At 36.3% G+C, this 26,769-nt stretch overlaps 1 protein-coding gene across 13 annotated transcripts in view; it reads left to right on the top strand.

Annotated features, from left to right (window-relative positions):
- Positions 1 to 500: 500 nt before the first annotated feature.
- The window catches only part of ABI1 (abl interactor 1), an 89,337-nt gene continuing 63,068 nt past the window's right edge, over positions 501 to 26,769 (top strand). For 5 of the 13 annotated variants that reach the window (XM_039877605.1, XM_039877601.1, XM_039877598.1 and 2 more), the window contains exon 1: positions 503 to 756. In XM_039877605.1, the coding sequence (XP_039733539.1) occupies positions 640 to 756 (117 nt within the window). In that variant the 5' untranslated portion in view covers positions 503 to 639. Of the gene's footprint in view, positions 757 to 26,769 lie in introns of all 13 variants that reach the window. The other 8 variants (XM_039877609.1, XM_039877602.1, XM_039877607.1 and 5 more) reach the window with 2 other exon arrangements.

Below are 26,769 nucleotides of genomic sequence, written 5' to 3'. Positions count from 1 at the left end.
TTTTTTCATTTTACTAAAAAGCAATTTTCAATTTTTTTGTTAGAACTTACTAAGAATTTTTTGCCTACCCCAAGCTTGTGAAATTACTCTGTTTTCTTGCAGAAACTTTATTGCTTTACCTTTTTTATTTGGACCTATGATATACCCTAAGTAAATTTTGGAGTATGGTGTGAAATAAGTTCAAAGTTCTGCCAAGTTTCACACGGTTTTATTCTCGGGAATTCGCCATCTCCCAGAGACATTAGAAAACTCCGGACTTAAACCACCACCGAAGGTCGACTTTCCTTAATTACGCTCCTCCCGCCCCCGCCCTAGACGTATGCGCTTTCGATGGAAAGCCCGGCCCGTGAGAAACTACAATTTCCAGAAGACCATGCGGGGGGCGGGGAAAGCCCGTGGTGGGGGATGGGAAGGGAAAGGCGTGAAGACTCGCGAGAGAACGAGGTAGAGGCGGCTGCGTGAAGTAGGTGGAAGCGGGCGGAGACAGTGAGGAGGAAGAAGGGGCGGTGCCGTCCCACAATACCAGGCGGGAGGGCGGGTAGGCGGTTTGTATCCGGGCTGTGAGGTGCTCGGAACCTCCGCGGACCCCTCTGCCTCTGTCTCTTTAACGCGAGAGGAAGCGATGCGGAGGGGTGGAAAATGGCAGAGCTGCAAATGTTACTAGAGGAGGAGATCCCGTCTGGCAAGAGGGCGCTGATAGAGAGTTACCAGAACCTGACGCGGGTGGCGGACTACTGTGAAAACAACTACATACAGGTGAGGAGCGCGGGCGGGCGCTGGCTGGCCGGGCCGACGACCCGCCGCCGGCCGCCGGATTGACCAGCCTCCTGGGCGGGGTGAGGAACAGCCCCAGCCTCAGCGCCGGCTCAGCCCCAACCCCAAGCCTCAGAGGGGGACAGAGCAAGTGGCTGGGCTCAGAGAGTCGGGCTGCGGTACAGGAAGTGGCCGTGGTGGTTGAAACCCATAGAAGGAGAGAGAGAAAATGGGCGAGGGAGCCGGGAGCCCGCCGCGGCCCGGCGCCCCGCTGCCATCCGCCTCCCTGCGGGCTCGGTCCCCCGAGTCGCGCTGCCCCCCGCAGCCTGCCGTACGCCGGGCTTCCGTCCGGGGACCCAGCTGCCGCACCGCTGCGTCCCCGCTCGGAGAGGGGTCTAGGACGTAGAGAGAGGGGAGAGGAAAGGGCAGGGACGAGGCGCAGGGAGGAGCAGCAGAAGGCAGAGGAAAAGCGGGGTGTGTGTGTCGGGGGAGGGTGGGGTGGGGGCGATTATGTCAGTTCCAACCCGGAGGGTGTGTCTTTTATTTATTTATTTTAAAAAAATTTGTCATGAGTCACATTACACAGACCTCCCGGAGGAGAGAAGGAAGCGGGTGGGGGAGTGAGGGAGGGCGTCTAAGAGAAGTTAATCTCAAAATTCTTTAATTGAAGGTTTGTAAATCTGCCTGCCTGTCCGTTTTCAAGTCGGGTTTTTTCCCCTCTCATCATTTTCACTTCCGCCCCACCATAGTGTATGTCTAGAGGTTGTTAGGGGTGTCGTTATTATAAAACACAAATTATTCTTAACTACTTGGAAAAATGTCTTAAATACTCTCTTCCCCCAAAGTTCTTGAACTGTTGGCTTCATGAGTAACTTAAAGTGGAACGGTGTAATCGCCCGTTGCTTATTTTCTGAAGGTTTCTCCCTTTTCAACCTGAGTAAATGTATAGACTAAATCCAAATCGATTACCGAACATGTTTATATTAAGTCTTAGAACCAAAACGTAAAATACGTTATTGTAAATGTATTAGCAAATTCTTGGGGCCTTAGCTGTGACAGATGTTTGTTTGTTTGTTTTTAATGATTGAAAGTGAATTATGGTGTGATAATTTGGTTTGTAGATCTTTAACTGCATAAACCAGCAGTTTGCATTAGAAGCAAATAAAGTAGCAGTCTTTTGTGTCAATACAATGGCACCCAAAATTCTCTTGTTATTGGTAAGGCGCGACCAAAACATGCTTTGAAAGGTTAGGGTTATTGCAATTCAGAGCTAAAGTATTTATAGAAATGCCTCCCATGTGATTATCATTTTCTTAAGAACCAAGAGTGTCTGTGTTGGCCAGTGCTTTTCCTCCTTATTTTTAGAAGGAGATACTGTTTTCTGAATATTTTGAATATTTCTCAATTTCCATATTAGTAACATTGTATCTTCAGTAGCACTAGTAGGAGTTTATCTCATAAATTTTTTTCAAGCTTTTACTTTAGGAATTCTACTGATAAACTTGTTGAATGCCTGCCACATCTACTGTATTTCTTGTTTTTGCAAACTTTATATTTAGCTTTTAAAAAAATATCCTAAGACCCAGTAGAAATGTGGCTATAGTTTTCAAATAGAAAAGTGACCTTATAGTTTATTGATACTAATATGTACAACTTTTATTCAACTTAACATGAAAAGTCTTAAAATTGAGCTGACTCTCCATTTGCTGAAGGTTTTAAGGATTTTGAAAGTCAAAGGGAGAGCACAGGAAGTTAAATTGCCCCCATTCCAGAAGTCATTTCTTTGTAGAAGTCAGCAGATAAGTACTTAACAAAGGGTGGCTTCTTTCTGTTTTTCTTGTTGGGAAATCTGACAAATATATGGTGTAGTAACTGCTAAGTGTTGGCAAATGCAAACATGTTTTAACCTGTCTGGTGACTATTTCTTGATTTCAAGTAGTCGTCTGAGGTAAGGCATTTTTTTTTTCCTCCCTGACCCCTTTCCTTTTCCCCTCCTGCCACGATCATGTAACTTTAAAGCACTTTTAAACTTATCGGTAATATCTCTAGTTAAGATAAGTCATGCCATTTCTCAGGTAGTCGCTTTTAAACATGTTACTATCGTCGTGCCAAGAGCCACTGTCAGTGGCCCAAAGTTGTTTTTTTTGGTGGTCCTAAACTTGACGCCAGTGAGGTATTCTGATCTTACTGGGGAATAAAAGATGTTTATTTTAGCAGCCTTTAAACTTTGGGCTACATGATGCAGGCCACAGGGTCAGGCTCAGACAGGTTTAGAAGATGATAAAGATTTTGTGGAAGTTGATGTGGTAGCTTACTTTGTGATATGTTGTGCTGCTAACTTTGGTACTGTAATTAGGGAACAAATAGTACTAGAAATACCCATATGGAGTTCTTTTGAGATCTTTCTGTATCCCTTCCACAAACCTGATTGGGTTATAATCAACACCCTACATAAATGTACCTCTTGTCAGGGAAAGTATGTGGTTACTTGTGTTTTGAGAATTTTTTTATACCCAATGTGAGTTAAGTTACTGCTCGAGTGATTTTCATTTCTTGTTTTCTTACAGTTTGAAAGTACAGTCCAGTTAGACTGTGTTTAGTTGACAAGTCCTTTTGGCTCTAGTTCAGTCTAGTCCTCAAGTACTTTTCATTAGCTTTTTGGGTCCCATTGACTTTAATTATTAAATGTATTGTTAATAACAAAACTTCTCTAAAGAGTAAAAAAGGACAGGGTTTTCGAAATTGTTATGGGGAGATAATATTCAAAATAGAAAGTGTTTTTTATGTAGACATGTATATAGACATAGAGAAAAGTCTTTGCCATTTTCCATCTTTTGGTTCATATGACCAGTTTGAATTTTTCTGGTAGATTATGTTAAGGACAGTCACTCAACTTGAGCACACTTATTCACCTGGCCACTTCTCTTTGCTTTATTTTAGGGTCCAAACTGCCTTTATCATGAGAATTTGGGGAATAGGAAATGAGCTAAATTAAAAGGAATAGAAACTGCTTAAGAAAGGTATGCAAATTCCTAGGTTGGGTAAGGACAGAAAAGTCTTCCATACAGCTAAACTTTTTAATTTAATTTTCTGCCTGGAATTCCCCCAGTAAGCTTCATTTGGGTTAACAAGTATATTCTAAAGTCTGGGACTATGAAGGGAATCTTATCAGTACTTAGGTTAGCTTGCTTTCTTCCTCCTGTGATGTTAGCTTATGCTCATTTGCTCATTATGCACATTTAATCTTGGAGGGCACAAAATTTTTGAGCAGGAGCACTTTGGAATGTGTAAAAGTTAACATTTCTGGTACTGTATAGTTTATGCCACTTTATAAACAGTCATTTAGTTATTGCAATACTTGCATGTTTTATTTTCTCCTTTTTGTTTTTAACAGATGAGCAATTTATAGTTCAGAGATATTAATTACCTAGCCTAAAGTTCCGTATCGTAGGAGATAGTTCCTGGAATCAAATTCACATTTTCTGATTCCATATTTTAAGTTCCTTTTAGTGAATACTAGGTAGGGCGCTTACTGCAGCCTAGGGGATTAAAAAAAGATGGTACAAAGGGTAATAGAGAAGGGAAGAGGGTAATGCACAGAATTGCTTCTGTTTTGAGTACCTACTCAGTCACAGTCTGCTGGTTGATTTGCATTATCTTTAATCCTTAGAAAAATTCTCCATAGGCAGTATTCCCTTACAGATGAGGAAGTTAGGACTCAGAAAGGTTAAATGAATTTTGTTTGATTGTATAGTTAGGAATTGGCAGTCAGGATTTCTGCTTAACTGACAGGTTCCACAGGCTATGCTCTTTCCAAATCACACTGTCTCCAGACTTGAATGAGTCTAGAACTCAGGCTAGTTCAGAAATGTCGTAAACTCTTGTTGAGCATGTCTGGGAACCTGACAGCTATTTTACTATGTTTCTTCTGAGTTTCAAGTTGCATATATAAGAAGAACAGGTATGTTTCTAATTTGGGGACCTCCTTGGCTCACTAAAGGATGGTAGTTTTGGCATTTGAAGTGTTGAATTATAGGAATCTTAGGCTAGTTTTTCACGAAGCTCAGTAGTTCTCTTTCCTTTTTATGACTTGTGTCCTGTTTTTCTACTCTGATTCATCTTTGCAATTATGATAAAATTTGTAAAAGAATGAGTAGAAGTTAACACAAAATGTTTTTGAAGTATTTTGATTTCCACACAAACTAGATGCAGATAGATAAAGGTAGGCAGAATGATTGAGGAGATTAGGACAGATTGGAAATGGTAGACTTCTTACAGTTGCACTTTGAAGTTTGAGTAAAACAGTGGCTAGTAAAATTAGAGATACAGAAGAGAAATCTAAATGAATTAAACAGTAATGTTCCACATGGTGACTGTAGTTACTAATACTATATTGTATATTTGAAGATTGTTAAGAGAGTAGATATTAAAAGTTATCACCACAAGAAAAAAATTGTAATTATGTGTGAAGATGGATGATAACTAGACTTAATGTGATCATTTTGCAACATATACGAATATCAAATTATTACATTGTATATCTGAGACATAGCGTGTCAATTATATTTGAATAAAAAACAAAACAAGGTTTTAGATAATTTTATGGTAGATCCTTAGGTAGTTGTTAGATTGACCCATACCAGCCATATCACACATGCTTGTTAATGCTGCTTCAGGCAGGCAGAATCTGACATTGCATATTTAGTCTTATGAAAGTCCATAAGGATGGAATATTGTATCAGTTCTTACTAATAATACTCTCAATAATACTGAATATTTTTAGAACTGTATGTCATTTGAATGTTTATATTAAAACTAGTATACTCCTTTTTTTTTTTTACTTTAATATTAATAAGAGCTTTACATGTGGTAGGTACTTTGATTTAGTCCTGGTGTGCTTAGATCCTCAGTTTTAGATGTTTATGTCTTTTGGAGAGGGTTTTTAAAGAAAATTGTTGAAATAATCCCTTAGAATAATTTCTCCTATGTGCTTCTGTTTTCTACAGTTGATTCTGATAGCTGAAGAATGCTAATACTCCTTGTAGTGGAAAAGAAGTATTTGGGCAATCGGGGAAGCAACCTGTGGCTCTTTAGAATAACCTTATTTATCTTGGGTGAAATTATGTCATAGGAATTAGATATTTGCAGATTAACAGACAAGAATATATTAGCCAGAAAGGAAGAGTGCATGTATTGGGAGAAGAGGTTGAATCAAACATTAGGAGATTATGTAGATGTGATTCCATGAAAAGCGTTGATATGAAAAGTAAGGTAAAAATAACAATTAAATGCTAATTTGGGGGCATTTAGAAAGTTGAATTAGAGGGGAGCTGTGTATTTTTCTTGTCTTTTTGTGTTGATTATAATTTTTATTGATGTTTGATTTCAAAAGAAATAATCAAAACCCAGATATACAAACTTTTTAGTCTTTAATATTTAATAAGACTGCAAAAACGTAAGGGATTTTTAAAAAGAAGTATAGCATTTGAGACATTTGGAAAATGGCAATTATTGGACTTTTGTTTTTAAAGGAAATAACCGACCTGATTATTTTATCAATAACATTAATTCCTTAGAAATGATACTTGAATTTTTTTAGTATTACCATTCTATGTCAACCCAAATAACTGCAATTAACCTTGAGTCTACTAAACTTTCTCCATTTACAAAATGAAATTTTCTCAAAAATAGTTGTTAGCGAACTAATGTTTGTAAAGAAAATCACAAAACATCCTAAGGAAGCTGAAGTGTATTTGTTATCAAGTAGATTGTAGTTTTGATATCCATCTGTGCTTAGCAAGTTCAGCAAAAGTTTGTGGAATTGTGATTTATGTTAACTAAAGAATAACTGGTAGGACCATCTCAAGTGTAGCTTAAAGTATAAGGAAACTAATTTTAAGTCTTATTTTAGTAATTATTGGCATAGTAATTAAAAACTTATCATGGACAATTTCAAATATATTCAGAAATGGAAAGAATAGTGGAATGAACCCCTGTGAGTTCATCACTCAGCTTTAGCAGTTGTCACTCATGGCCTGTCCCCCTTCATCTGTATTACTGTCATATCTCCCTGCCATTATTGTAAGGCCTATCTTTGAAATATCATTTCATCCAGAAATATTTTAGTGTGTATCTCTAAAAGACGAAGGCTTATTAAATCCATTGCATAACTTCTGTATGTGGGGAAAAAGGTAATGAATCTTATTATTTATTTATGACAAAAAAGAGTATAGAGCTTTAAAATGGTTAATATATTTTTAATGTACAGCTAAAATTGTTAGTGATTCCAGCCGCAGGTTGATTAGAATATAGCTATATTATTTGCTTCATAATGGGATTTTTTTGAGTTATAATTCTTAAAATATAAAACCACCGATTTCAGAGTTTATACTTCCATGGTAGTTAGTACATTCCCAGTGTTGAGTGACCACCGCCTTGATCTAATTCCAAAACATTTTTATCACTTCTCAAAGAAAACCCCGTACTCATTAAGCAGTCAGTTTGTTCTCATCCCTACCCAACCAGCGCCAATTTGCTTTCCGCTTCTATGAATTTACCTATTCTGTATTATTCTTGTAAATGGAATAACACAATATGTGGCCTTCGTGTTTGGCTTTTTTTACTTCTATTAAGCACACTCGACTGTGTGCCACATTTTGTTGATCCATTCATCTACTGAAGGACATGTGGGTTGTTTCTGTCTTTTTGGCTATTGTGAATAGTACTGCTGTGAACATTCATGTATGGTGTTCGAGTGCCTATTTTCACTTCTTTTGCACATATACACCTAAGAGTAGTTCATAGTGGTATTTTGTTGTGAAATATATAACTGCTTAAGTTTGTACTTAGATAATTTTGAATTTCTACCACTGTACTGCGGTGTATTGAGGGAATTCCAGACAAGGGCACAAACTCAATTTCAGTTTGACTTGGTAGAAATAAAGGCTTGGAGTTTATTTTTCACTTTATAGATAAGTTTAATTTTCCCCCTGATTACCAAAGTAATATTAAATATGGTAATTGCACAAATTTAAAACTTTTTAGAAATATATATGGCTTAGACAGTACAAGTTCCTTGTCCTGTCACTCCTATGTATAGCCTTTAAAGAATTTATTTAAACTTTACACTGTACAGTTGATAAACTCATTGTTTTTAGTAAGGCAGAAAGTATTTCAGTCATCGTATATTTTAAAAACAAAAAAAATTCTAACAGTTTTATGAGATTATCTAATTAAATCAAAAGTGAATTATGTTCAGAGCTTAAAGGAAGCATAATATGCAAGATGTGTAGTTGAATATTGTCAGCTGCTTTTAATTGGAGCAAAATTTTATTATTTCTTTGAAACTTAAAGGGAATAAAAATACTATGTTAATGAAAAAGTTTGTTGAAAAACTTCAGTTTGCCTTTAAATCACCATTTCTTGAATGCTTTATATTTAATTCCTGTTAGTAATTTCTACATGCTGTGATAAAATTGCATTTGGTAAATTTTATTTTTTCAAGGCAAGTGTGGTACTTCTTGAGAACCCTTTCTGTATGGGCCACGGGGAGTTAAAATACCCTCCACTTAAATACCAAAATGTGTATAATGCATCCTATGGGAAAAGATACTTCTTATTCTTAGTTCAAATACTGGCAACCTAAGACATATAATAACACAATCTTATTTTAAGAAGGCAGTGTAGTGGAAAGTGTTCATGAGTGCCATTTTAAAATCATGGTTACCACTTACACAGGGCCCTCACCATAGCCTAGCATTCCTACTATATTTTCCACATTAGTTTTATTCTTCCGCTCACCATAAACTGTTTTAAATTTTCTCTTTCCTTTCTCATCTTTTATTTTATAGAGAAAATATACCTCATTATATAAGACATATAATTTCTTACCACTACATCTCCAAGCCTACTGGTGTCCTCCTTGACTTATTTACTTCCTTCTTGTTATAAAGGAGCATAGATGTTCTTCCTAGCTAAGGCCGGTACTTATCTTTGCTCTGGGTCCCATCTTCTCTTTTCTTTTTCAGAAACCTTACACTTCTTATATCTTTATTCCTTTTTTTACTGAATCTGTGCAGTCAGAATTATAAAATATCAGATTTCTCCCATAGTACAAAATTCCCCTTTGACTTTATGGTAACTGACCTCTTTCTCCTGTATTGCTTAATTTTATTAAAACTATTGTCTACACTTTCCTCCATTCCTCACATTGCACTTGCTCTTTAACCCATTCTGTTTGTCATTTACAGTGCTCCACTGACATTTAATCTGTTTTATTTGTTCTCTCCAATGCTCCACTAACATTACTACGCTCAATAACCTGCAGGATTTACTGAATATTTAGTTCTCAACTTGCTTGTGTTAGCATCATTTCACACAATTGACCATTCCTTGTTTTTGTTTTTCCCCTCGAAAAGCTAATCAGTCCTCTAGCTTGTGTCTCTTATTCTCCTTTACTTTTAAGTGTTAAAGTGGCTTTGTATAAGCTCCTTTCTATACATACCACCTCAGGCTGTTTTATTTATTCCCATCTGAATGGTCTTTCTTCCACTAATGTTTAGCTTTATATCTAATTGTCTACTTGATGGTTCAGCTTGTTTGAATCACAGGTACCTCAGACTTAGGATGCCAGAAAATGACCTCATCACCTTTCCCCAATCTCTTATACTGCTGTCCGCATACTCACTTAATAGAAACTTGGGCATCATTCTTGACTCCATTATTTCCCATCCTGCAACACCACTAATTCAGCTGTAACAGGTCCTATTGATTCTTCTTAAATATCTCTTAAATTTGTCTGTTTCGTCTCCACTGTACCACTCCAGTGTGAAGCTTAGAGAACTGCTATAGCTTCCTCATCCGTATCACCGCATATCCCCCTCTGATCACATCCCCATTATCCACATTGTGGCTCAAGTGGTCCTTCCAAAATAGAAATCTCATCTTGATACTTTCCTGTTTAAAAATCATTCAGTGAATTCCCATAAATATACAATCTCACAATGAGGTCTAAGAGGCTTTATATAGTAAGCTCTTGTCTTTCTTGTCTTGCTGTATTATGTAGAGCAGCATATCTTTTTGGCACCGAGGACTGGTGCTCCAATGAGATTCTAATGCCTGATGATCTGAGGTGGAACTGAGGCCTGATGCGGCTGCCAACACAGATGAAGCTTTGCTTGCTGGCCCACTGTTTACCTCCTGCTCTGCAACCCTGTTCCTAACAGGCCACGGTCCGGTGGTACCAGTCCACGGCTCAGGGATTGGGCCTTATAGGCCTTGAAGGCCTTGAAAAAAGTTAGATTTTATTCTAAGTGTAATGTGGTTATCTTTAGAGTAACTTGATTTACTTTTTAAAAGAATCATTCACACTACTCAGTGGAAAACATACTGAAGGGAAGGCAAGAATAGAATTAACCAGCCAGGGACGGTATTGTTGTAGTCCAGGTAAAAAATGACAATTGCTTGTACGTTAGTGATGGGGTAAGGAATTGAGGGGAGAGGTTGGGTATTTTAAGGCAGAGCTGAACAGGACTTACTGGTGGATTGGATGTGGGGTATTAGGGAAAGAGGAATCTAAGGATAACTACTGGTTTAAATTTTTCTCTTTAAGTATGTCAGTGGATAGTAGCACATGAATGGGAGGATATCAAAAGTACTGTTGTGTTATATCCAGTGATAATACTGTGTTTGAATCAAGATGTGTTGTAAGTAAAAACTAAACACTGAATTTCCAAGACTTGGTATGAAAAAGTATATAAAATATTTCATTTTATTTATTAATAAATAATTAGTATAATAATTATTTTATAGTAATCATATTTGAGATAATATTTGCATATACTAGGTTAAATAAAAATATTATTAAAGTTAAAAGAGTGCACTGTTGTGAACATGTTAAGTATGAGATACCGATTAGATAACCAAATAGATAGGCCAGCTGGTCATTCTGGAATTTACAGAAGAGTCAGAATTGGAGGTCAGAATTTAAGAATCATCACAATAGATTAATACTGTCTAATAGGTATATAATGTGAGCCACATATGTAATTTAAAATTTTTCTGATAGCCACATATAAAAAGATATGAAGACACAGGTTGTAAATTAATTATAATAGTATATTTTATTTAACCCAGTGCATCCTAAATATTATTTCAATAAGCTATCAGCAGAGTTTATTAATAAGATATATAACATTCTTTTTTTTGTACTGTCTTTGGAATCTGATATGTATTTTGTACTACAACACATCTCAGTTCTGACTTGGATAGCGATAAACTGGGATGATTAATGGGTGGGAAGTCTTGTGATTGCAAAGGATAGTTGGAATTGAGGTACTAAAGTAAATTGCAGAAATAGAAGTTGGGTGTTTAGAATGTGGAATTTTTCAAATCTAGATTTTTGGAAATGGTATTATTAGTATACCATGGATATACGATGGAAAGTTTTTGACTCGTGAAGAAAAATGAAATAAAAAAATGTTTTCGTTCTGAGGTCAGGTGACTGGGAGGCAAGGGTGAATTGTCTGAATGAATGTTTATATCACTAAGAATAATGATAGGAATAGTCAGTGAGCTAGATGTTAGAGAGCCTTAGTGAAGGAGGGCAATAATGAGGATGTTGGTTGATGACAGTAATAAGGAGATTACTTCCTTAGAGATCTCTTCTCTGTCCCACCAGGTTTATACACTGTTAAATGCTCCCATAAAATCCTATGTATTTCCTCTGTAGCACACTTATTACACCTGTTTGACACTTGATGCTGGTCCCCAAGAAAGCAAGACTAGATTTGTCTTTTTTATTCTTATATCTTTAGTGCCTGCCCAGGGCCTGGTACATAAGCTGCTCAGAAGGTTACATGAACTGTACAAGGAGTCTGGAATCTTGATTGTAGTCCTCATTCTATCATGAATTACTTGTATTTGAACCAGACTTTAACTCTCTTATTTTCTGTAACAGGACAAGTTTGAACTAGATTATGGTCAAAGTGACAATTTTGATGGTTCTTAGTAAAGTTTGTTTCTGGGACTCCCAGGCCCACAATTCTGATGTTTTTCATTAGTTTATTAGTAATTCTGTTTCCTCTAAAAAGTTTCTGATTTACTTATACTTATTTATTTTATTTAGTTCTTAGCAAACAACTAAATGTTTAAATGTTTATGTTTATGTTTAAATGTGTACTTTGTTATTAGACTCAAGATAAATATATAGATTGTTTGGGAAATGATTTAATTTAAATTGTTGTGAACTGTGATTCTTCCTAAACATTCTTAAAATCTTTATATTAAAATCAATTTTTCTAAGTCTTACCGAAGAGAGAAAATACACGAGGGTGTGTTAAATTAGAATATCTTTGTATTTTTTCCTTGAGTAGTTTTCTACAGTATAGATTAACAGTACTGGAACTTAAGTCTCAGGACTCCTTTCTACTCTTAAAAAGTATGGAGGACCCCAGAGAACTTCTTTAGTTAGGTTATATCTATCAATATTAACTGTATATTAACTATATCAAAAATCGAAATCAGGAAGTGTAAAGCATTTATTAGTTCACTTAAAATAACATGTAATGAGTTTATTATTGTTAACATAGGTAATATAATTTTTGAAAAATAATTATAGTTTTCCAAACCAAAAAAAGTTTAATGAGAAGAGTGACATTGTTTTACATTATTGCAAATTTCTTTATTGACTGGCTAATAGAAAACAGCTAAATTCTCATATCTCCTTCTGCATTTAACCTGTTGTGATAGTTTGTTTTGGTTGAAGTATATAAGAAAATCTGGCTTTATACAGTTATGTAGTTGGAAAGGGAGGAGAGTTTTAATAGCTTGTAGATGTAATTGAGGATAATTTTCTTTGAAACTACGTCAAAAGTAGGAAGAGAGTAGTTTCTTAAAGATTCGTGGCAATGTGGAGTCTGAAACCATATTCTTGAACATTTTATACTCCATTAAAGTAAAATTTGCTTGGGTCATTTGGAAAATATTTGTTCACTGAGTGATGCAGGTCTGAATGTTGACACATTTCATTATGATAGGAAAAAAATTACGTTAATATCATCACAGATCTTATGAGATAAGTCTTTAAGTATTGAAAAACTTCCAAGCTTATGTTGATGGATACAGGTTTTCCAGAATTCTAACTTTTGCTCGAAAGCTTAAATTTTACTCTTGGCAACAAGTCTGGCCAGTTATTTTCCTTGAAGTGATAGGCTCACTTTGTTCATTTTTAGGAAAATGTCTGCCAAATACCCAATATTAATAATCATAGTTTGTCATTTGTTTTTTGAAGTAACAATGAAGTCTTTTTTGAAGTTCTTTGGAAAAGTGGCTTATTTAGCCTGCAAATAAATTACACAAGTGCTTTTTTCCTAAAGCCAACCAGAATGCAGCAGAATTAAATTTATTTATACTTCTCATTTTGTCACAGGGAACATTAAAAGGCATCGTAAGGGTCAACTTTAATAAAATTAGTATTTTTCCCTACTTCATTAAGAACAGTTTTAAATGAAGCTGGCTTTTTTTTTTTCCCCTTTGTCCTGTGAGTGGTTGGTGATAAAGAACACTACTAACTAGTACAGATGGTGATTTATGCTAGGAGGCTAGTAGTTTAGTCATCTTTGATTTTGCACCATCAGTGCAAATGCCAACACAAAAAAGAAGGCAAATAACATTAGAATTATTATGAAAATAGTTTCGACCTTGTAAAGCCCCTGAAAAGGGCTTAGGGACCCTCAGCCTTTCCGAAGACCACACTTTGAGAAACTTTGATATAGATGTTTGGTGTAGTAGACTTAATGTTTCCTTTTGTGGTAATAATGGAAGTCTGAATTTTAAATATTCTATAGCACAGTGTATATTGTGCATGTCTGGCTAAAGTACCTTCAGTAATACCTCATAAAAATTTAAAATTCCTTGTGTAGGTATTCTAGCAGAGCATATACCATGTTAATTATTGTGGGTAGTTTTTTTATATTTTGGGTCATCTTATTGCTCTGTATATTTTATCTTGATAATAGTAATTTTGAAATATATGTTTTCTCCAAATTCCACACAAGCCAAAAATTTAGTAATTTGTTCGAATAAATTTGCCCGATTAATAGGAAGTTGTCCAAATTACATGCTTTTTATGAAGTAGTATGAAATACTAATTTTAAAATGATATAGTTATTATTTCTAATTTGAATATGTTCCAAATTTGATTTGAAGAAGTCATATAGGATCCCAAGTTGGAACCAGAGTTTCAATAGAATTGCTCAGTAAAATGAAATATATATAATTATATACATATGTAATGTACTTCACAGTATGACTGAATATATTAGTTTGCCACTTATTCAGTTATTCAGCAACCTTTTACTGCCTATTATGTGCCTGACTGCATTTTGTGACTCAGATATAATCTCTGCCCTTATGTAATCTCTGCCTCCCCCACTAATCAAATAAATCACATACTATAATAAATTTTATCTGAGAAAGTACATGTTGACATGAGAGTACATATCAGTGCCCTCACCTAGCCTAATGAGTCAAAGAAGTGATGGTGACCAAAGTTTTGACACCTCATAATATGAATTTTGGGATACTAATTTTAAATTGGTTATTAAGAAACCTGTTTGTTTTTTTTTTTTTCTTTTTTCTGTGTGAGCATCACCTTAGCTAAGGGAGCATCACCTTAGCATCGTAGTATAAACTAAATGTGGCAGACAGGGAGAAATCTAGCAAAGCCTGTTTCTTGAACTTCCCTCTGTGTCTCATTGTTTCTGAGTGGCCTGTAAATTACCTGCTTTCTTTCTGAAATCCCAAAACTCTGCGTCAGATCCTCATCCAAAATGACGTAAACTTCAACTGCCCAGTGCATCTTCAGGTCTCATATTCTTATAGCACCCCTTCATGTGTATCCTTAATACATTTTGAACATTTTTTCCTCTTAATCTGTTTCCTGTTAATTTGCTTATTAGTCCAGCTAGAAGACTTTAGAAGGTGGGAGGAAAAATTTTTTTTGCACCCCAACAGAAGTAGTGTTGGAGTTGAGATCTGAAGGGTGAATATATGTTAACCAAGAAATTTTGAGGGCAGGAAAAACAATGGCCCTAGAAGAGAGAATAGGTACATTATGCATACAGGCCCAAAGGTGAGTGAAAACTGAGTGATTTTGAACAAGTGTGCTTTAAACTATGGTGAGCAAAGAGGGTAGAGTGATCTGTGAGGAGTTAGGTAGGAACCAGATCAAATGAGGCTTATAAGGATGTTGGTCATTTTTCTGAGGCTGATGAGAAGACATTGAAAGTTTTGAGCAATGGAATGACATTATCTTTTTTTACTTTTTAAAAAGATTGCTTGTGTTCTTAGTAGAAAACAGATTAGAAGTAGGCTTGAGTATGGATTAGAAAGAGCTCAAGAAGAGAGTGGGGGAAAGCTCATTTAGAGGTAGTGGTTGCAAATGGTGAATTTCTAAAACCTCTAGTTCCTAGAATCATCATGGCATGCTGTGACTACTTATTTTTCTTTTCTAGAAGGAGGAGTGTTTGAGGCTATAGGGATGTGTTAGAAATAGTTCAACAATTAGTTATTCGATATTCAACAAATAATTATCAGCTACTCTATGTGAAAGGCTCTGTGCTAGGTACTGTGGTGTGGTATTATGATGTTTATTATATGTAATATGACTATGAATAAATCATTGATAAATTATAAAGTCTTAAATGTAGAGAAGGGGAAATCGATCTATAGTACCTATATTTAAATGAGGAAATGTTCTGCATAGAAGAAAATAATTGTTATTCTTGAAAGGTTTTTAATTTTAGTTTTGGCAGTCAGTAGAAATTTACTTATAGAAAGAAAAAATGCCAAGCAGCATTTTTTTAAAAAGAACATCTAGATAATTAATACATTTCTATAAAAGATTCAAATAATTTAGTTGTATTAAAAGCACAACCTACTATTTCCTTTTCTTCTCTCCATACTCCTACTCATCCCTTCCCCAAACTGTTGTCCAGTCGTTTTGTATCCTTCCACTATTTGCACAAAGGATGAGGTGGTTTAGGAAGATTGATCTAGCATTGGTGCAGGATGGATTAGTGAAGGGACAGACTGAATACAGAGTGACCAGTTAGAGGACTGTTATATTTGTCCTGATGTAAAGGACATTTCTTGAATTGACTTAGCTGCAGTTAAGATTGAAAAGGAAGGAGTAGATGCAAGTGAGAATCAGGAATCCTTGGTGAAGAAGATATGGATGAATAGTGAAAGAGAGAACTCAAAGATGACTTATTTTACCTGTAGCCATTCTCCTCCAGCATAAAGCTAATATTCCTACAGAAGGTAATTTGCATTCACAGAAGTGAAGCTACAGACCTTCTTTTTCAGCCTTTAGTACACAGTTGGTTCCGACACTTTCCAGCTTTTACTCCTCCACAATTGAATTGATTGGCAGAGCAGTGGGTTGGAAAATAGGAATAAGGTTTGACTGTTAGCTGGCTGTGTGGGCAGAAGTGGGGAGAGGGAGGAAAGAGAGGAAAGGGACTCCAAGGTCTCTGGCTGTATACTGTTTGGGCTTTGGGAAATGATGTTCTGTCATAATCTTCTGTATTATAGGTCTTGTCATTTTTAGACACATAATGTTTTTATAAATAATTTCAAAATATGTGTGACTTTCATGTGGATTGAGAACTGTCCCTTTAAAAAAGGAACTTTTAGAGAGAATTCTAAGGAACAGTAACCTTGTTTGGGGTTTTCAGGGAAGGCGTCTCATAAAGAGTGAGCTTAGCTGCGTCATGAGTCTAAAGAGTTAAGAGAGAGAGGAGGTTGGGAGGGAAGGGACGTAGGTAGTAGGAACAGCATGTGTATACCAAGGTGTGTTTGTAATACAGAGAGTTAAAAGTAGTTTGCTCTTGATAGTGTCAGATGCAAGGAAGAGGGTAGTGGAGGAGAAGAGGGCTCAGTAAAAACTATACCCGAACTGCTGTCATTAAACTGGAAAACCAGTTCAGTGTTCCCCACATTTGAAAACAGAAACTATGCTTTAAATTTAACACTGGTAAGATCAAATTTTGCTTTTGTTAAGTCTTGATGTATTTTCTGTTCCTTTGTCTTGATATATTTGGCATAACCAACACAGACCGTTGAATAAGTGGGTATATGCAGGAGAAATGAATTATAGTTCTGAATAAATCACTTTTGCATGAACTAAGTGTCATAACTTGGGGACTGGTTGCATTAGTGGATTTATTATTAGTGTGTAATAATAGCTTGTGGAATATAGAACCATTTATTTCTAATTTAGTTGTGCATTTCTTCCACCCATTCTTATTCTCCACCTAACCCACCTCCAAAAAAAGAAGGAAAGGCAGCATGATACTATCTATATGAAAACCCTGCCATTCTTGGGGTTTTTATTTTGTTTTGTTTTTGAGTGAAGAGGTGAGGTGTAAGATGAGAGGGGTAAATGGTATATTTACATCACTGGGAAGAATTGCAGTAAATTACAGTCAGAAGACTTAGAAAGAAGTTTGCTTCCACTAAGATGTTTTGATCTCATAGATACTATAAATCATATAATGATCTTGTTTCTTTATCTTTGTGGATTCATGAAGATCAGAGCCAAACTTATGGCTTTAATTTATTATGTAGTATGCTGTGGTCTCTGTGGTTTGTGTGTTAACATCTTGCCTTTCTCTTTTATATTATCAGATATCCTGATTTTTATCTTGTATATTTTCCTGTTTTCGTTTTGTTTTGTTTGGTATTGTAATACCTAATGGCCCTACCATAGACCAGTGTAATTGTGATCTTTTTTGGGGATGGGGGGCGGTGAGAGTTGGGTTTGGTCCAAGGCTCCGGAATATTTTTTTAAGCTCACCAGGTGGTGGTGATGTCCACCAAAGGTTGGAATCACTGTTCTAGAGCAGGAGTGGGCAGATGTTTTTAGCAAAGGGCCAGATAGTAATGTTTTAGGCTTTGTGGGCCATATGTTCTGTCAGTTACTCAACTCTGTCATTGTAGTCAGGAAGTCATAGATAACATATAAGTTAAAGGTGTGTCTTTGTTTTAATAAAACTTTGTGTGCAAAAACAGGGGCAAGTATTTGGCCTGAGGGCCATAGTTTGTTGACCCTGTTCTGCAGTCTGAACTTGTACTGTGCTGTATAGCTGACGGACCAAAACTGTGTTGTTTGGACATAGGAGTACAGATAACTCTTTGGGATTCTGATTTCATTTCCTTGGGATATATACCCAGAAATGGGATTTCTGGATCACGTGGTATTTTTAATTTTAATGTTATGATGAACTTCCATATTGTTTTCCATATGGCTATACCATTATACATCCTGCCAACAAGGCAGAAAGGTTCCCTTCTCTCCACATCCTCACCAGTGTTTATTGCGTGTCTTTTTGATGATAGCCATTGTAACAGGTATGAGGTGTGGTTTTGCATTTTCCTGGTGATGAGTTATGTTGAGTATCTTTTCATGTACCTGTTGGCCATTTGTATATCTTCTTTGGAAAATTGCCTATAAAGTCCTCTGCCCATTTTTAAATCAGAATCTTTTTTTTTTGTTATTGTGAGTTTCTTATATATTTTGGTTAATCCCTTACCCGATAGATGGTTTGCAAATACATTCTCTCATTCTGTAGGTCACCTTTTCATTTTGCTAAGTGTTTGTTTTGCTGTGCTATAACTTTTTCGTTTTTATAGTTCTACTTATTTATTTTTGTTTTTGTTGCTTGTGCTTTTGGTGTCATATCCAGAAAATCATTGCCAAAATTAATGTTAGGGAGCTTTTTCTCTGTTTTCTTCTAGGAGTTTTAGTTTCATGATTTAAACTTAAAGGTTCAAGTCTTTAATCTTTTTTGAGTAAATTTTTGTGAGTGGTGTAAGTAGGGGTCATAGTCTTTTGCATGTGAATACCCAGTTTTCTCACAGCATTTATTAGAGAGATTATCTTTTCCCCATTTATTCTTGGCTCCCTTGTCACATATTACTTGACTATAAATGCATGAGTTTATTTCTGGGTTTTCCATTTTGTTCCACTGATCTGTGCGTCTGTTTTTATTACATTGATCTGTACTTGTTTTTGATTAGTTTAGCTTTGTAATATAGTTTGAAGTTAGAAAGTGCGGTGCCTCCACCTTTGTTCTTCTTAAAATTGCTTTGGCTGTTAGGGACCGTTAGTGGTTTTATACAAAACTTAGGGTTGTTTTTTCCTACCTGAAAAATGCCGTTGGAATTTTGATAGGGATTGCATTAAATCTATCAATGGCTTTGGGTAGTGTAGACGTTTTGTCAATACTAATTCTTCCGATCCATTAACATAGTATAGCTTTTCATATATTTGCATTTTTAACTTCTTTTATCAAAGTCTAACAGTTTTCACGGTACAGATCTTTTACTTGGTTAAATTTATTCCTACATTACTGTTTTTGATGCTATTGCGTGTGGGATTTTTAAAACAATTTCTTTCAGGCATTTCATTGTTAGTGTACAGAACTGCATCCAATTTCCCTCTGCTGATTTTGTTTACTGCAAATTTACTGAGTTCTCTTACTAGTGCTAACTTTTTTTTGGTGGAATCATTAGAATTTTTTATATAGAAGATCATATCATCTGCAAACAGAGACTTTTACTATTTCCTGACTTGAATGCCTTTTATTTCTTTTTCTTGCCTAGTTGCTCTGGATACAAATTCCCAACACTGTGTAGGTTAAGGATGGTTAGAGTGAGCATCCTTGCCTTGCTCCTGATCTTAGGGAAAAAGTTTTCAACCTTTCACCTCAGACTACGATGTTAGCAGATATATGTACCTTCATATTGAGGGTACATTCCTCCTATACTCAATTTGTTGAGAGTTTTTATCATGAAAGGATGTTGAATATTGTCAAATGCTTTTTCTGCATCTGTTGAGATGATTATATTATTTTAATCTTTTTATTTTGTTAATGTGTGTCACATTTATTGATTTGCATATTTTTACCCATCCTTGCATTTCAAGGATAAATCCTGCTTGATAATGGTGTATGATGCTTTTAATGTGCTGTTGAATTCAGTTTGCTAATATTTGTTGAAAATTTTTGTGTATATATTCATCAAGGATATGGGCCTATAGTTTTCCTGTAGTGTCCTCATTTAGCTTTGGATAATGGATAATGCTGGCCTCATTTGGGAGTGTTCCCTCCTAATCAGTTTTTTGTAAGAGTCTTGCATTAATTCTTTTTTGAATGTTTGGTATAGAATTCACCAGGGAAACCATCTCGTAATGGCTTTGGCAGGGTGCACTTTTGATCACTGATTCAATTTTTTTACTCATTGGTGACTTCTTTAACCCATTGGTTGTTTAAGCATGTTACATATTTGTGAATTTTCTAGTTTTCTTCTCTTTTTGATATCTAGTTTTATACTATTGTGGTCAGAAAAGATCCTTGGTATGATTTCAGTATTATTAAATTTGCTAATACTTGTTCTATGACCTAACATAGGACTTGCCCTGGAGATGGATCTGTGTGTGGTTGAGAGTAATGTGTATTCTGCTGCTGTTGATTAGAATATACTTACCTTTACCAGTGTTTTGTATATTTTCATGTTACTAATGAGCATCTGTTTGTTTCAGATTGAAAAATTTTCAGCATTTCTTGTAAGGAGGTTCTCCCTAGGTTTTTGTTTTCTGGAAAAGTCTATCTCTCATTTTAGGTAACTTTTCTAGATAAAGTATTCTTGGTTGGTAGTTTTTTTCTTTGAGCATTTTAAATACATCATCCCACTCCTGACCAGTAAGGTTTCCGCTGAGAAATCTGCTGACAGCCTTATGGAGATTTCTCTTGTAGGTGACAAGCTTCTCTTTCTTGCTGTTTTTAAGATTTTTTTTCTTTGTCTTTGTTTTTTGACCGTTTCATTATAATGCAACTTGAAGGTCTCTTTGAGTTGAATTTGGGGAGCCGTGAGCTTCGTGAACTTGGATGGCCAAATCTCTCCACAGATTTGGGAAGGTCTTTGCTATTATTTCTTTTAACAAGCTTTTTGCCCTCTTCTCCTTCTTCTCCTTGTGGGACTCCAATAATTCACACATTTTCTTTTTATGATATCCCAAAAATCACACTGGCTTTTTTTTGTCACTCTTTGTTCTTCTGTGACTGGATAATTTCAAAGTTCCTGCCTTACATCTCAAAGATTCTTTCTTCTGATTGGTCCATTCTGCTGTTGATGGTTTTATTTCATTCATTGTATTCTTCAGCTTCAGAATTTGTTTATTACGACTTCTTTGTCTTTGTTAAACTTTTCATTTTGTTTTTGTATTGTTTTTACTGATTTTGTTCAATTATCCTTCTGTTTCCTTTGAGCTTCCTTGAGATAGCTATTTGGAATTCTTTTTTGTGTTAATTGCAGAACTCCATGTCTTCAGGGTTGGTTACCGGAAAATTGTTATGAGCCTTTGATGGTTTTATTTTTCCTTGAATTTTCATGATGCTTTAATTCTTGTGTGGCAGTTATCTCCTCCAGTCTTTACTGATGGACTTCAGGAGAGAAATATCTTCTGTCAGCTCTGCTAGAGATTGTTTCACAGATCTTCTGTGAATATGCCGCCTTCAGGTTTCTTGCTCCTCCTTTTGGCAGAATTCTTAAGCTTGTGTGTCTTTTCTGAATCCTGCAAAAACACCAGGTTGGGTGCTGAAAGCCTCCATTTTGCTTTCCCAAAGGTGATACTTAGATGTCTGAGTTTATGGTCTCTCCCAGGCCTGCAGATTTGGGTTGATTTCATGTGTATGCTCACTGGCCTTTTGCAAAAGTTCACTCTTGTCACAGGAGCCAGCTGTGAGGCGAGGTTTGTATGGGTCAGGCGCACAGGGCACTGGCATCCCCAGCAGCTCATGGTTGGGCCTCTGTGGTGGGTTCTTGACAAACTCAGTAGGATCCACATCCCTTTGATATATTCATTCTAAGGTCTGGCTGCTGGTCTCCCAGCTGATTACTACCCCTTAGTTGTACAGCTCATGACTTGGTGTTCTGGATCGGGTCAGAGAGAAATGGGCTGCTTCGGCAGTGTGTCACATATCTGGGGAAGTGGGACACTCCCTCACATACTCTCACTTTACCTCATGGGAGAAATCATTGGCTGAGAAGGGCTTTCTTGGCGCTGAGCTGTGCTGGGGGAGTAGTAATGTGATTAAAGTCAAACTGTTCCTCCTATCTTTTCCAGTGCATCTTATCTCAGACTTTTATTTTCCTCCAACGGTGTGCTGGAACTTCCCCAGTGGACTCCTGGACTTCCGCAAAGATTCTGTGATTATCTGAATTAGTATTCTTCAGGGGCTTCTGGACTGCAGCTGCTAGGGGCTGGAGTGTGTTCATGGGCTACTTCAGGGTTCACATCTGGGACCAATATTATGTGATGCACAAGTGGTGAGAGTCCTCCTAGGTCCCTTGGTAGTGGTGCTGGTGTCACAAGCAAAGCTAAATGGGGCTGTAGCCGAGTCTTCGGTTACAAAGCTGGTTCCAGGTCTGTAGTAGAGATCATGGTTGAGTTAGCTGCCTGAGTGTGGGCCTGTCTTAGTGAAATAGCTCTCCTCGATCCTGGACTCCAGAGCCTTCACAGTCTCCTCTCTCTGGATCCCACTGACCCATAAAGGCACATTTGTCTGTGGATGGATGCCATATTGTTGGAAGTGGTTACGATGAGGAGCATCTTATTTGGCTATCTTGCTGACATCACTTTTTCATATAAACTTCAGAATCACTTTGCTGATATTCACAAAATAACTTGCTAGGATTTTGATTGGGATTGCATTGACTCTGTAGATCAGGCTGGGAAGAAGTGACATCTTGACACTAGCGAATATTCCTGTCCATGATCATTGATTGTCTCTCTACACGTTTAGTTCTTTATTCTATTCATCAGAGTTTTGTAGCTTTTGTCATATAGATCTTGTACATATTTTGTTAGATGGCTTTATTTTTAATGCCTGTTGTATCTCCTTAATTGATACCTAGATTTCTACTAAGTTAAATTATTTGGTTTGGATTCACTATATGGTAATTTAGTAATAAAATACTTTCCCTCATTATCTTTTTCTATTTTATAATTGATGTATGTGAACAGAATATCCCTGTCTACATCTCAATTTTTTTTGGAACAGCTATGAGAATGAATCTGCGTCTTAGATATCTTTGGAATACTAGTAGTTTGGAAAATTCAATTGATTTCAGTAAAGATTTGTTAATTGAGTTTTAGTTTTGTGATTCTTTTACTTTCATATAATAGATAAAGAAATTATGGTAAATGTAGTTTAGTCAGACAGTATCATACTGGCCTGGTTTTTGGTTTGGAAAATGTGGTTAATGAATCACTAGGATGGAGACAGCCAAGACCGATTCTGTGAGACTGTATTGTAAGCTGGTATAACTGAGGACATAGGCATTCGATGGTAGGACGAGTTACTTTTGTTGGTATTTATAGGACCTTGATTTTTTTTTAAAGCAGAAGTACTTTGTTTTTCTCAAGTCAGTTAATTAAGGGTGGTGCTAATTGTGAAGTATTAACTACCATTTTACCTAACAGTTTGTGAAACGATGCATTTTATTCCTTAAGTAATTTGCTAGCAAAGTCACATTTATTTGGATATGAATTAAAGATGTGAGTTTGTTACTTGGGTGAGGAATAACGTAGGAAAGTGTTAAATGTTTCATTTTTGTTTTATTTATAGAACCTCCTGTATAGAGCATTAATTGTTTTGTAGATTAAAAACATTCTCTGCTATCCTGAGAAAGTTAGCTTTATCAGTCTATTCTCTTTTCCTTTTCAGTTAATTAAAATTTGTTTGGTATACAGATTAGTTAATGATGACACGGAGTGGTTTATCCTGGAGAAAATACTTTAGTAGTTTCAGTCTGACTCATCAGAATTGTGCTTTGTTCACTTTTAGGCTTATAGACTGGGAGGCAGTGTAGCATAGTGGGATACTATGGCCTTTGGAGACACAGTGGCTCTGTTTCCTAGCAGTGCTACTTTGGGCAGGTTACTTAACCTCACCAGATTTCTTTTTCCTCATCATTAGTTAAAGTGGAAATATTTAACATAAAGATGCCTTTCTTGAGTGCGGTACAGAGTACATATTAAAACAGAGTTCCTGTCTCCAGTTTTGTCTTCTCTGTGTTTTCCTATCCACTTTATAAACTTGCAGCTCAAATTATCTTTCTAAAGCCAAAAACTAGTCGTGTCTTTTCTTCCTAAAAGTCCTTCAGTGGCTCCCCGTTAGCCACATGATGAAGTCTAAATTCCTCAAGGGCCTATAGGATTTCTCTAGCCTTGTGGTGTATTTCCCCATTGGGCCTGTTGACTACTTAAGCTTGTTCACCTCCAACCTAATGTTATTGTTAATTTCATTCTGCTTTGAACCCTTTTGCTCTTTGCCCTTTCCTTTCCTGACCTCCAAGCTGCTTCTGTTGTTCAGAACATTAGGTGAAATAAAATTCTTATCACTTAGGTGTGTATGATGTGATTAAGAGCTGTATAAAGATCATTGGACTAGGATTCAGACCTGAGTTCTAGCCCTGGCCTCTTCTCTTATTAGTTGGGGTATTGTTGGACAAATTAGTATCTCTGAGCTTTTTATAGTGCCTTCATCTGTGAAACCAGAATGTTTGCTTAGTTTATTATGTGAAAAAGTTTTAAAAACTAAGTAGTTATATATAGCTGTTAAAAGTATTAATGTCAAGATTCTATTTTGGGTATTTGTAAGAAGGCCGTATTTCTTAATGAAGGCTGTATTTCTTAATGTTTGAGAAGAAGGATTAAGCAATGTATTGAATTGAGTCCCCCCCACCCCCCGTAATTTATATGTTGAAACTCTAACCTCCCATGTCACCCTATTGGAGATAGGGTCTTTAAGGAGGTGATTAAGGGTAAAATGAGGTCATAGGGTGGAGCTCTGATCCCCTAGAACTGGTGTTCTTATAAAAGAAGAAGAGACATCAGAGATCAGTCTCTACCTTATGAAGACACAGGGAGGTGTCTGTCTGCAAGCCAAGAAGAGAGCGCTCACCAGAAACACAATCCTAATATCGGATTTTTCAGCCCCTAGAACTGTGAGAAAATTAATTTCTGTTGTTTAAACCTCTTAGTCTATGGTATCTTGTTATGGCAGCCTAAGCAGACTAATACAGATTAAAATCTAACTGCCATGTGGGAAGGGCAAACTAGACTGATTTCTCAAATGACATTTTAGTGAGTAACACAATCAGCTGTAAATTAGTGGACTAGTTTAGAAAATAGCCTTGGCAGTTTGGGAGTTACCCTAATAGATTTATCATCTATATGACTAGGAATATTACTATAAATTGTTACTTTTAAGTTTAACCAAGACCTGTTTTTGAAACCTACTCTTCTTCTTTTCCATGTAAAAGTTATTTAGGTTGCATTTAGCTGTAGGTAATAAAACTCGACTTAATTAGGCTTAAACAGTAAGAACATTTTATTTTATATCATAAGAAATTCCAAGGTAAGATTGTCTCAGGATTGGCTAATTCTTTAGCTGAGTGTCATCAAGGATTCAAGTTCTCTATTGCTCTTCTTATTTGGTAGGATGGTAGTGAGGTATTATTAGCCTTAGTCTTAGTCTTTTGTTATATTCAGGCTGTTGCAGTAACAATGTTACATGTTTATTGTAGAACTTTTGGAAATGTTACAAAACAAAAACATCATTTATAATCCAGCTGTTAACATGCTGATGTATCTCTTCTTATCTGGTGAGTTAGTTTGTATAGGAATTTAATTATACCATGCACAATTAGGTCACAGTATATACACAGATATATATTGTTTTCCTTCCATTAAGATTATATCAAGAGAATTTGCTTAGTATAAATGATAATTTTTTCCTGATTATTGAAGTAATGATTACTGAAAAAATTGGATACAGAAAATATGATTATTAAAAATCACCCATATCTGACCACCTGGAGATAACCACTAATATGATACATTTCCTTTGAGATGTTTTTTTGTTTGTGTACATATGCACATTTAAAAAAAAACAGGTGCATAATCATATTATAACCTGTGTTTATTACCGGATATTTTCTATACCTTGTTCATACTCTTGTTTCTTTACTCTCAACCCACGCCTGTGGCCTCATGAGGAGTTCCAGTTCACAGAGGCAGAAAAAACTCCGGCCTAGTTCATAGATGGTTCTACATCCTATGCTGGTCCCACCTGAAAATGAATATCTGTAGCACCATAGCCACATTCAAGGGTGACCCAGAAGGGAAGTAATGAAGGGAAATTCTTCCAGTTGGTAGAACTTTGCACCTAGTTGTTCATTTTGCCTAGGAAGAGAGACGGATCCACTCTAATTCATGGCAGTAGCTAGTCGTTCAACTAGTTCATTATGGTCTTGGAAGGAACATAATTGGAAGTATGGGGAATAGATATATAGATAACCTTTCTGAATGGACGCAGTATAATATTTGGGTTCATTGTGAATGCCCATCAAAGAGCAGCCTCAGCAGAGAAGAACCTTAATAATCACATGGATGTTACTTGTTACTCTTTCTCCATCCATGTCTATCCTTGCCCAACGGGCTCATGATAAAGATGCCATGGTGGCAGACATGGAGGCTGTGATATGCCCAGCAAAATGGACTTCCACTCACCAAGACCAACCTGGCTACCTTTACTGCTGAATGTGATCACCTTGCCAGTAGCAAAGAGCTAACGTTAATAGCACCATTCCTCTGGAGGGACTAGCCAGACATCTGGTGGCAGGTGGCTTGTATTGGACTACTTCCACAACGAGAAAGATAGCTCTTTGTTTCCTGTGAATAACTGCTTATTCTGGGTATGGATTTGCTTTCCCTCCCTGCATTGTTTCTGCCAAAACTATTTGTGATTTTCAGAATGCCTTAATTATGTCATGGTTTCTTCTGACCATGGTTACATGTCTGATTTCTTCTGACCAGACAGTTCATTTTCTAGCAAGTGAAATGTGGCATTGGGGTTATATTTATGTAATGTCTGCTCTTACCATGTT

This window comes from Pteropus medius, unplaced genomic scaffold, assembly GCF_902729225.1.
Source record: "Pteropus medius unplaced genomic scaffold, Ma_sr-lr_union100, whole genome shotgun sequence".
Taxonomy (NCBI): Eukaryota; Metazoa; Chordata; class Mammalia; order Chiroptera; family Pteropodidae; genus Pteropus; species Pteropus medius.
The sequence above is the reverse complement of the archived record's forward strand: the minus strand, read 5'-3'. Positions and strand labels throughout refer to the sequence as shown.